The 12687-nt window shown below is 41.1% G+C and overlaps 1 protein-coding gene across 1 annotated transcript in view; it reads right to left on the bottom strand.

The window, feature by feature from the left end:
* SPATA7 (spermatogenesis associated 7) overlaps nt 1–12687 on the bottom strand; it is a 44514-nt gene that overhangs the window by 22749 nt on the left and 9078 nt on the right. The window contains exons 4-5 of the mRNA XM_032218126.1: nt 8661–8708; nt 1564–1697 (exon numbers count right to left, since the gene is read on the bottom strand). Of these exons, the coding sequence (XP_032074017.1) occupies nt 1564–1697; nt 8661–8708 (182 nt within the window). The remainder of the gene's footprint in view (nt 1–1563; nt 1698–8660; nt 8709–12687) is intronic.

Raw genomic sequence — 12687 nt, 5'->3', positions numbered from 1 at the left:
GATTTAATAATACTGACCAATAAATTTGGAAGATGGAATTTCCGCATATTTTAGAGGAAACAGATTGGAGAAAGGATGAAGTAAATAATATTTATAAAAAATAGAACACAAATAAAAGAAAGCTAGAAGTTTACAGAAGTTTCTGATTACAATAGGTAGCAATCATGTGCAGGTAGCTCTCAAATTTCAACCGTTTGTTCAGTGACCATTCCAAGTTAAGGAGGTGCTGAATGAATGGTGCTTATACCTGATCCCAGAAATGATGGGCACTGCAGCACCTCCACAGTGATATGATTAAAATTCAGATAGTGTTTGGTACCATCTTGCACTTATGACCAGAAGAGGGTATCAATTCCCTCCCACTTGCCTATCTCCCCTCCATCTCTCTCTTTTGGCCACCCTGCATAGTGACACTCATCAGCAACGATAGTGGCACTGAGGCTGAAATAGAGACCAGGGAAGTTCAGCAGTCTCAGCCAGAGGCTAACACTCCCAGATCTCTACTTCAGCCCCAGCACTGCTACCACAAGAGTGCAGTCTCAAGCTCCACATCATAGCTCAAAGCCTCTGCTGAACTCTGCTTGCCCTGCCATCCTTGTTGCCCTGGGCCTCACTCACCCTGCTGCACTTGCTGCCCAGTAAAGCAGATGCTGGCCATCTCAGGACAGCTTCCCGAGGCTGCTCATGCTGTTCTCCAAATTGCACAGGCCATTCTCATGGTTTTTCAGACTTTCTGAAGCACTGCGAGAATGGCCCTATGCAAGGCAGTTTGTCAACAGGAGGGAGAAGGCAACGGTCAGATGATGGCAGAAGAAGTGGCAGGGCCAGCAAGTGCAGGGTGGCAAGGCACTTCACAACAGTAAGTCTAGTCCCAATTACTATTATAATTCAAGGATTATAGGTATTTATAGCAAGCCTATCTCTAAATGCAGGTAAATTGAAAACAGGTATTATAGGCTTATTTTCCTAGAATATCACACGTAATTTAAAATTTGGTATCTGTATGTGTGTCTGTGTGTAGGATATTCCTTATTGATGCTAGACAAAAATGGAAGGATGGATTAAATTTCTGCTTCCTCATTCTGAAGCAGATGAATGGTAAGTAGAAAATAATATAGAACAAACTCCAGTTGCAGTTTGTTAATCTTTTTAATTATTATTCTCCCCTCCAGCAGATGAAAAAGATAGCAGAAGTAGAATTAAATAAAGGCGCAATATCTTGTAAACAGGCATGAATCATATATAAAAATGTATAGAAAATTTACACTCCGCCCCCCCCCAAATAAATTTACAAGTTGATATAGAGGAAGTCCACAACAAATCTAAAACTGGAAAATGAGAGAATTTTGCCTATTCCTATTCAGCACAAATTAAAATAATAGGAATAAAAATTATAGGAATTACACATATGGTCTTGCTTATCCTTAAAAGGAAGTATTTAGTAAAATATTTTCGGTGACTGTAATTTATTTAACAGAATACTGCTATTCAACAATACTAAAATCTGGAAGGAATCTTCCAGTATTAATAGTGAAAAAGGAACAAGAAACTAAATATACCTACTTTTGTATAGGTAGCAGATAGCAGTCTTCTACTTTCCCTGGAGCTTGATCGGGATACCTGTTGAGATGAAATCATCTCCTTCTCACATTTTTCTACCTCTTTCTTTAATTTCTCTCTTCGGTTCTGATCTGAAACTTAAGATGAAAATAATAGCCAAGGTTAAAGTACTAGAATTAAAGGGATTTTTAAAAAATGGATTACGTTTGTGCCGACAAAGGTAGTAATGGTTTTCAACTAAAGCTATTTTTTAGTATCAATAGATATGAGATGATGAGAAACTTGACAATGCCCTGTAATCTGATATATTATCTTATTCTTAATAAGGCCTATATTATGATAAATCAGTATAATTTTATTCTATTTAACGGCCCAAATGCATAACTTTAAATTAAAATTAGTAAATTGAAGATCCTCCTGCATCAGGGCCTTGGAATGAGTGCCCCCCTGTTGATTGAGGTGGGCCTTGGTGGCTACATTGTCCGTGAGCAGGAGGACATGTTGGTCTGTGACTAGATGTTCGAAGCGTCGCAAGGCTAGGTGTGCGGCTCTCAGCTCCAGCTAATTGATGCTGTTCTCCAGTTCTTCGTTTGACCAGCACCCATGGAACAGTTGTGACTGGAGATCCACCCCCTGCCCCGAATAGGCTGGCATCTGACATCACTGTCACTTGATGTAGTTCCTTGAAGAGGGATCATTTCCTGATCGCTGGAGAGACCTACCATCGGCGCGAACTGCACATTCGTGGAGGGATGTGCACCTTGATGTTGGAGTTGCTCCTTTTGGCTCGCTGATGTGGAAGTAGGAGCCACTGCAATGGTTGTGCATGCAAACCTGCCCAGGGCATGACTGACAAGCACAAGATCATTTTCCCTAGTAAGCTGGAAAGCTGTATCAGTGGCACCTGGTATTGCACTAGAATGGATGAGACCATCTGACATAGGCTAGATTGGCGGTCTGGAGACAGGAAAACCTCGCAGGTGGAAGTGTCAATCACAGCCCCTAGATGTAATAGTCTATTGGTGGGCTGGAGATTACTCTTCTCCATGTTCACAGAGAAGTGGTGTTTCCGTAGGACGAGCGTTGTGGTATGCACATCCCTGTATGCCTATCTGATGGACAATGATTGAATGAGGATGTCGTCCAGATAACAGTGTACACACCTGGTTGTCAGTAAATGCGCACCGGTTTTGTGAAAGTCCTGGGGGGCGATGACAGGCCAAATGGCATGGCACGATACTGGAAGTGCCGCCCCTCATAATGGAACTGCAGGAACTTTCGATGTGCTGGTCTGATGGGTACATGCAGGTAAGCCTCCCCGAGATCTATAGACGTGAGTAGATCCCCTTCCTGAATGCTGTCCAAGATGGAATTTAGGAACTGCATTTTGAAGTGTTTGTATACTACATGGGAGTTGAGCCTCTTGGGATCTAATATGGCTCTGCACACACACACCCAGCTTTTGGGCACAAGGAAGAACATAGAATAGAAGCTTAGACCTTCCTGATCCAATGAAACTGGTTCTATTGCCTTGATGTCTAGGAGATGGCGAATCTCAGTTTCCACTGATTCCCTCTTGGCGGGATTCCTGGGAGTGGGGCAACTCAGAAAGTGGTGGGTGGAGGGAGGGGAAAGGAATTCTATGGTGAGGCCCAGCCTCACCATCTGGATAACCCAGGCATCGGTGGTGGTTGTCTCCTTCTACTGGGGTAGGAAGGCTTGTAGACGGCTGCCAATCGTTAAGTTGGGGCAAGAATCACTTTGTTCTGTGGAAGGGCTTGGTATTAGCCCCTCGGAAAGATCGCTTGCCATAGGGTTGTTATCTGTCCCTGTCCCTGAAGGAATGTCTGTCCTGGTACCTATTTGCTCCCTGGTAATATGGTCTCTGGAATTGGGAAGCAGACATTCCAGAGTCAGCCTGTCAAAAGGGCTGTCTGCGGGAGTATGGAGAGACCGTTGTCATATTTCTTGTGCTGGACTGGCATGGCCTTCTTCTTGTCTTTGGTCTCGACCAAAGAGTTTATCCCCTTTGAAAGCAACAGAAGCCAAACTTCATTTAGAGTGCATATTTGCCTGCCAATGATGAACCCACATTGGGAAGACACATTGGCTGCCGTAGCCCGTGAGGCAAATTTGGCAGCGTTAAGTGTGGCATCTGCTGAATATTCCGTGGCTGTCGCCAGCTTGTTTAAATCTTGGCAGAGCCTGGTGTCCTCTACCAAAATCTTGTCTAATAGATGTCTCAGCTACATGAATGTGGCCCTGTTGAAAAGGAAGCCGATGTCAAGGCCCTGATGGCCCAGGACACGGCCTGATGAACTTTCTTAAATGAGGATTCTGCCCTTTTGTCCTCCGCCTTCAGTACCTCCATGAGATTGGAGGGAATGAGTGCCGAAGATGTAAGGGCGGCCACAGGGGTATCAACCTTGGACCACTGCAAGAGATTTTCCATCTCCAGGGCCACCACATATAACCGTTTGTCACAACCACGAAGAGCGGGATAGACCCAGGCTGAGACCACTGGCGTTGGACTACGTTGAGGAAGAGCTGAGGGGTAGAAACCTCATTGCGTTCTGCAGGTGTTTCAGAAAAGAAGGTGCTGCTTTTAGCCTTCTTGGATGGTTGTTCCTTAGTAGCCTCATCCGAGGTACTGGCCATGTCTGAACTAGTGATCACCTTGGCCTGGAGAAAAAGCAATTTGAAGAGTGCAGGCTTGAAGAGCCAGTGAAAGCTGGCTTATCAATGGTCACATCCTCATCATCCGAAAGGATCTGCTCAGGGGTCACATCCTCTGCTGCTAGTGAATCCTCACTGCGTACTGAAGGTTTGGGAGCGGGAGGGTCCTGAATGGGAACAGGACTGTCCTTCTTCTGGCTCTGCTGGACTGGGACCTGAATTGTGTGTTTACTGGAGGTGACCCCATACTGAAAGGCAAAGTCCATGGCTTGCATTATGGCCTGGGAAATAAATTCCTGCTGTTCTACAAAGAAGCATGCTGAGGTAGGCCTAGAATTGGCTGTGGCCTCCTCTTGCCTATGGTCATTAGGAGAGTCCTCAGCTGTCACAGGAAGACATTCGAATGGAGCAAAATTATCCTCGAAACAAGCTGCCTGGAAATCTTGTGAGACTGAAATATCATCTGGAAAGGCATCTGGTACCTCATCCCTGGCCTGAGTGGATTCAGCTTGCCTTGCGGAAGATGGATTAACCATCAGTGCCTTTTGCACCTTAGTAAATTGTTTTTCCAAGGCATTAAAGTACCTGCTGGCATTTCTATCTGTTATAGAAGACTTATGAGAGAAGGTTTTAGACCTCTCTGACTTGCTGGAGGACTTGGATGGCACTTAGCCGACTTTCTCCTTGCGGCTGGCTATAGGATGGAGGATGTGCCTGGGTAGGGTTCTTCCTCCCCGTAACACGAGTCAGCCATTCCTGTGGTTAGTTAGGATGGCAATGCGAACGCCCCACTTACCACCTCAGGACCAGGTCAGATCAATCAATTCCAGAGGTGAAATTCTGCCACAGCCGCACCGGATCTTTGACCAAGTACTCGGAAAGGGAATAGCCTGGGACTGGGTTGTTGGGAGCGCTCGAGAGCCTCGTTTGAGGCCTCTGGCACCGCTTCTTGGGTCTGCAACTGACTTGAAGTCTTTGGAGCTGTGGTAGACAGGGGCTTTCAGGCTGCAAAAGTCTCTAATATGCAGCTGCTAGGAGACCAGATCAAGCTGCCGGATAGGGAGAAGCAAAGTCCAGGCACGGCTCTCTCTGTGCTTTCCCTGAGGAGCGATCCCTGTCAAGATGAAAATCGCCACTGAAATAACAGTCCAAGGTGATCTTACAGCCAAAATGGCAAGCATACCAAATTCGCTATTCAAAATGGCAGCCGCCTCGAAACAATGTCCAAAATGGCGGCCACGTTCTCTGTAGTGTCAAGGCCTCATTCCCAGGCTGCCTGGAGCCCTTGTGGAAGCCTCAGCCGATGCTCACCCGATCCATTCACTAGCTGCTGTAGTGCCATCGTGCTGCTCCAGTGGTTTTAAACTTCAAATGGAGCTTTGATAGCTCCGTGTTGTCGGCTCCGAGCCTCGTGCAAGGCTTCTAGGAGCCTGAGGTGCTGCACAAGCCGAAGGGCCTTTGACAGCTGTCAGAGTTGCCAATTCAATTTTTTTTAATCTTCTGCTGTAATGAAGAAATGATTGAAGAATCCAAGGTAATAACTTTAATTTCTCTGCTCATTGACTGAGGAGAGAGCCTAAGTCACTACTATAGATTTGACTGAGTTGAGAAAAACTGAGACAATCAAGCCAGGAGGCGTGGCTAAAGACTCTAAAATCAACTCAGACACTGGGCAGACAAACTGAAGTTGAACCCATGCTTAGATTCTCCAAGCAGCGCACAGGAGAAGGCAGAATTTGTTCTACTTCATTTTCTGTTTTTGTTAATTTCTAGTTATTTGCAGCACATTTGTCCAACATTCTCCAACCTATCCAGATTGTTTTGAATTTTCTTTCTATTTCCTAGGCAATATCCCACTCAGTATTGTAACATCTACAGATTTAATAAACATGATCTGCTCCAGAATTTTCCCAGTTAGCAATGTTAGACTGATCAATCTGCCATTTCCTGGATCTTCCCGTATCACATCTTAAAATAATTTTTATTGTCCTTTATTTTCCCATGGGAAAAATCCACAAAGTAAAATAAACAAGAAAAGACTAGATATACATAAGATAAAAAGCTAAGTTCTTAGACAGCAAATTAAATGGTGACAAAATAATATTGATCTTTCCATACCATCAAGGTTCATTGTTCTTTTCTTGAAGAAAAGTAAATTTTCTTTCCTCCAGTCATCTGGCACTTTAATCAGGATCTCAATAATACAAAGGTTCAGCCAGACTATAATGAATTTCTTCACTACACTCAGATGCAATTCATCTGCTTGTGAAGATTTAATTTAAAGAGGTATTTCCTGGACATGTTTCCTCAATCTCAAGCTTCAATTTTGCCTCTCCATTCTAGCTTTCCTATCTTCACAATATAGGTAGTCCTCGAGTTATGAATGTAACCCGAGGATTTGTGGGAGTGAATCTTGTACCTTGAACGTGATCACTCCCTTCCTTCACCCATTCATTTGCTAATCAAATGCGCGGCTTGTTAAGGGTACATGAGGAATTTCAGGGTGAGGAAGGCCATGGGGGGAGAGGAGGGGCTAGTGATGGAATAGGCCACCTGCTTAAGACTACCCAAGCCTTCCCTGACCCACTGAAAAACCTCATGTTACCACAATTGCTTTCCACCCCCCAACCTGCCGTACTGGGTCACTTACCATGGGAAGATCTAGTAAACTGTCTCTTCTCCAGCCTCTGCTGCGCGTGCCCCTCCAATGTTCCATTTAGGCCTGCACAGACCTCAGCTGGCATTTTCCTGGCCAAAACGAAGCTCCCTTTAGGCCTGCACAGGGCTTGAACGGCACATTACAGGCCAAAAATGGAGGTTTGGAGGAGCAGGCCTGCCCCTCCAATACTCTGTTTAGGCCTCTGCAGTGCCAGGCGAACCTGCGCAGGCCTAAATGGAGCCCCATTTTGGCTGGAAAAATGCCAGCTGAGGCCTGCGCAGGCATAAACGGCTCATTGGAAGGGCAGGCCCACCCCTTCAAACCTCCATTTTGGCCGGCAAAGTGCAGAACGAATGTTGCACAGCCTCTGTGGTTGTTCTTAAGGGTGAACAACTGTCATGGTGCTGCAAGATTCATAGTTTTAGGACTCGCTTGTAAATACTAGGAGACGCTGATTGCGTAAATTTGAGAGTTCACTAAGAGAATGCTCGTAACCAGGGGATTGCCTATATCCCAGTGAAATACCCAATTTACTTTTTTTGTTGATTATGACTGAATCAAAATAACAGCTCAGTTTCTATGCCTTTTGTTTGCTACCTTAAAGTATTTTGCCATCTGTGTTCATCAGCTAGCATAATTCTTTTTCTTTTATTTGGAACATATCTAAAGAAGCCCCCTTTGGTAACTTTAGCTCACATGAGTTTTGGTTTACCTGGTACCAGCTCTATATTCCAGTATACCTGTCTATACTCTTATCTGTGACTTAGTCCTCTTACATGAACAATTTTGTTTTTAAATCTTCATTAAGACATAGAAAGTGCCCGGGAAAAATAATTTAAATAGCTAAAAAAAAAAAGGATTAAAATGCATTCCTATAGGGCTAAACTGTCTCACCCTGCTAGATTTCCATGAGAAACAATTTACGTTGCTGATTCATAACCAAAAAAATTCTTCTTTAATGTACAAATAATTCCGTTTCATCTATATTTTCTATAGACTGCATTTTTGCCCTGAATAATTCTTACTACTCTTAAGCCTGTTTTCATACAATTTTATAAGACATTTTTATTATATAGAATCAAAAATCTGAAAGATTGAAAATAACTTCCAAAATCTTCTAGTTCAATCCCCTTCCCAGTGGAGAATTCGTGAACTGTACCATCCTCCATAAACATTCTTTCAATGGTGGTTATTGATTGATGATTTGCTTAAACAAAAGACATATTAAACAATATCTATAGCTGCCTATCTCACCAACAGATTATAGGTGGCATCCAAGTTAAAATCAAAACAAATAACACAAATTAAAAAGCAAAATACACAAAATCATACTACTGTTAAACAGTACTACTGAACAGCGTGGGCTAGGTCTTGCTATTTAAGATTACAAAATAAACAAAAAACAAAACAAAACAAAACAGATTTTTCATCATATTATATATATCCGTACCGTACCGTACCATACCATAGTCTTATTAGACAGAGTTTGAACCATGCTGAATTGAAATATCACAGTTCAGGGTATTTGTCATGGCTTATTGTGTTCATCCATTGATAGACAGCAGTCATCAGAAATAATAGACTGCTGCATATTTCAAATCAACTTAAAATTTGAAGATGAGAGGAAGTAAGAGGAAATGTCACTGCAAGTAATGGTGTATCTAGTAATGAATAATTCTAATTTCTGAATAATAATGAATGTTATCAATATATAATTTTCATGATATGCTTTTTAAAATTATTAACAATCAAAGAAAATACTTACATTTTATGCTGTTTAATCTGCTTTTTGGTAATGAACAATCTATAGCAGCTGAAAACAAACACCACAAAGTGAATAAAAAAGGAATTTGTTGCATGAGTTGTCAATATGTATCTACAAAACGAAACTTTATAATTGAACCTCTTTACAGCTTGTCCATGCTTTTAATATATTATTTTATTAACTACCTACTTATACAGTAGGGCAAAAAAGTATTTAGTCAGGAGTTGAAAGTCCGTGTTGCCCAGCGACAGCCCCAAAACATCACTGCTCTAGAGGAGATCTGCATGGAGGAATGGGCCAACATACCAGCAACAGTGTGTGCCAACCTTGTGAAGACTTACAGACAACGTTTGACCTCTGTCATTGCCAACAAAGGATATATAACAAAGTATTGAGATGAACTTTTGATATTGACCAAATACTTATTTTCTACCACAATTTGCAAAAAAAAAAAAAAAAAAAATTCCAAATCAGACAATGTGATTGTCTAGATTTGTTCTCTCATTTTGTCTCTCATAGTTGAGGTCTACCTATATCAATTACAGGCCTCTGTCATCTTTTTAAGTGGGAGAACTTGCACAATTGGTGGCTGACTAAATACTTTTTTGCCCCACTATATAGTTATCTGCTTTCCTACTGTACTTGTATGCTACTCATTCCTGAGGCTATAGACAGCTAATAATTTTTTTTTAAAAAAAAACAACCTTCAAACCAATATAAATAATTCACACACAATACAGATTCTATTTACATATTGTAAAACTCCTTTTCCTGTGCCAATTCAAAGACAAAAGTTGTTACGTTTCCTGAAACTCAAAAAGAATGAAACAAGCAAAAGCTCCACTGAGAAAGAGAACAGGGGCAACACTGATAAAACCCATTTCCAAGGCCCTGTTAGATGTCAATCCTACAAGGAGAGGATGTATAAATAGTTAATATAAAATATGATCAGACAAGTAAATTAATTCCAAAGAAGGAGGTATTTCAAATAATGACCCATGTAGGACCTTAGAGATGAAATTTTGGCCTGTTTTTAGGACTATGCCATTTTTAGTGCTTGATGGAATCATACTGCCCAGACAGACCCAAAGTGCAATTTGTGATGCTTCTCAATTCACGACTCTTGCTTGAGGAGAGGTAATAGTCATGATTAAGAGGATTTTTGCACAACTCTGGATTGTGCATCAATTGTGCCCAATCCTGGATGGGGGAGATTTGGTTCACATTCATTCATGCCCATGTCACCTCCATACTGTACTACTGTAATTCACTTTGCATGTGGCTGCCCTTGAAGAATTATTTAGAAGTTTCAGCAAAATGCAGCAGTGTAGGAAGTTATATGTGCTCCTAAGACATGTCATATTGAACCTCTGCTCTGCGGTCTGCATTGATGGCCAGTTGTTTTTTTCCGGGGCCAATGCAAAATGCTGGTTTCAACCTTCATAGCATGGGACTGGGTTATCTGGGGGTCTCTAATTATATCAGCCCAGCCCATTAAATCTGGCAGAGAAGGTATGCTGCAGATGACATCTTCCAGGGGCTTACATTTAGCAGATCCAAAGTAGTGGGTCTTCTCTGCTGTGGCACCTGTCTTATGGAGCTTTCTTTCCCCCAGACATAATGCTTTTAATACATTAAAAAAACATCCTTTTAATGTTCCAGAAATTCCTCAAAACCTGGTTATGCCATCAACTCTGGAAATCAGAGTAAATTCCTGTGAGATGGGTGAGGTGAATGGCTATATAAAGTCTGGGAATCAATCAATCAATAGTATCATGCAGATATAATAGTGATAGAAGAGAATATTTGTAACTCAGGGTTGAACTATGGGTCCTTGCTAAGCATTGATTATGTTACCTAGTGGGTTAACATCTGTAAGAAAACAAGCAAACTCAGACAGGACCAAGGATCCCACAGACATAATGCTACACTATGGTAGGCCATGAAAATAGGAAGGAAGACATCCAGAAATGTTAACATGCTGAAATTTGAAAAATATTTTTTTTCAATTTTCTGACACCCCCCCTCCTTTTAAAAACATATAGGACAAAACCTATTTTATTCTTTATAGAGGCTAACAATGAATATAAGACTCCCATGGTATCTTGAATATTGCCTATTATCTGCCTTCAGGTAAAACTTCTGGTCTTCATCTAACACTCTGTATATTCCATAATAACATATCATTTTTTTACCTTAGGAGAGTTTAAATTGGAGAAAACATGCATACTGGAAGAAGTAAAAATAGTATGCTGAGCTATCAGCTGGATCAGCAACATGTTAGTTAGGCCTATCAATTCAACTGGGTTTCATCTGAATTAGTCTTAGGAACTCAGTCTTAGAAAATATTTAATAGGTTTTTTTATATAATTATGTCCAAAGACCATCTCTGCCAAGCTTTCGTTAGTTACTGTAAGACCCCTAGTTCTTTTAGTATTGGCAATAAGGCTTCCTGATCACCTGGCCCAATTTCAAATTAAAACAGTCAGGGCTCTAATGTTAGAGAGGAGGAGACCAACTGCCATCTGGTTACTTTCCTGCCAAGACATCAGCATCCATGCAAGCAAAGAGATAGAGAATATAAGTCCTCTCTTATTTACTGAACACATTCCTTTCCTTAACTGCCTCAAGCAACAGCCATTAGAGGAAGAAATGAGGTAGAGGCCTTCTCCACAAGTCTAGTTTGGCCTAACTACTATCTGTCTTTTCCCCGAACCATCACTTGCAGTTCTATTATAGCATCATTGGTACCGGGAGTGGGAAGTGTCCTGATTTCATGCAGACTTCAGCATAATTTAGCTCTCTGAATGCTATAGTTCTGCTTGTGAACTATAATGATGGTGTAAGAGTAAATAATGAACTGAAGTGGAAGCTTAAGACAAAAACTGCTATGCCACTGGGGTTTCTAACTCTGCCTTTATCATCTGTAGCCCCCAATGATTTCCTGTGAATCAATAGTGCCCTGAAAGTATTTTCCTCTTAAGTCCACTGATCTATTTCTTTTGCTTGTTAATATATTCAACTAAATAAACTTGGGTGCTGAGAGAAATGGTTTATTTAAAAGTATTAAGTAAATGCTACACTTTCCAGGCAAATCTCAGCCTGGAATTATCAAGTATCAATAGAATTTAATGAGTGCATAGGGCCATAGGCAAAGTACTTGATTTATAATGATATTCCATGTCTCTGTAGAACACAGAAAACTATTCTGATCAAATTACGTATTTGTCTTTTCTTCTTCAATGTAGCTCATTTTCCCATCTTACATATCCAATTCAATGTGGAGTATTACCTTGTAAACATAAATTACCTCAAAGTATCTTGGATACTTCATTAGAAAAATAAATGTCCTTTTGCACAGAAAAAATGGGATCCCGTTTACATATTTTTAATTTACTGCTTTTCCAGGCATAAAACAACCTCATTAGCAAATACTTGTCTTAAAAAGCTACTTTAAGAAGAATAGTGGGTCAAGGGATGATCATAAAATAGAAAATACAGTATTTTGTTTTGAACCCAAAACAATGCATTACATTGCAAAATGTCTACTGAACCATGTTGGGCCACTCGTGGTTCAATCAACATATAATCCAGAATGTTTGGGTTGTTCCAATTCAAATAAAACAGAAGACATATGAGATGATAATGATATTTTAATATAGCAGTTCACTCCAGAAGACTCTGAGTGGCTTACAAAATATACTATATTAAAACAAGTAGGATAAAGCTGCTCTGTGTAATCTCTCACCTTCTCCTCAGCAGTTGTCAACTTGGCATAACAGTCTGGTTCCTTCTCTTCTCTCAGTAAGCCATTGCTGATGCCAAAGAGGGACATAACCTACCAAGCCACCCCTACTCCCAATATTCCCCGTGAGAAAATTTACTCTTATTCGGACAAAAGTAAAAAATATGATATCAGATCTGAGTACTATCCAAACAAAGAAAAGATGAAAATTCTTATGTCTTGCCTAAAAGAGAAATTCTTCTAGTCCTTTACATAGAATACGCAAGGGAAACAGATGCAGGA

The sequence above is a fragment of the Thamnophis elegans genome, chromosome 1, assembly GCF_009769535.1.
Source record: "Thamnophis elegans isolate rThaEle1 chromosome 1, rThaEle1.pri, whole genome shotgun sequence".
Classification (NCBI taxonomy): Eukaryota; Metazoa; Chordata; class Lepidosauria; order Squamata; family Colubridae; genus Thamnophis; species Thamnophis elegans.
Note: the sequence above shows the minus strand (reverse complement) of the source record. Positions and strands in the feature narration are given on the sequence as shown.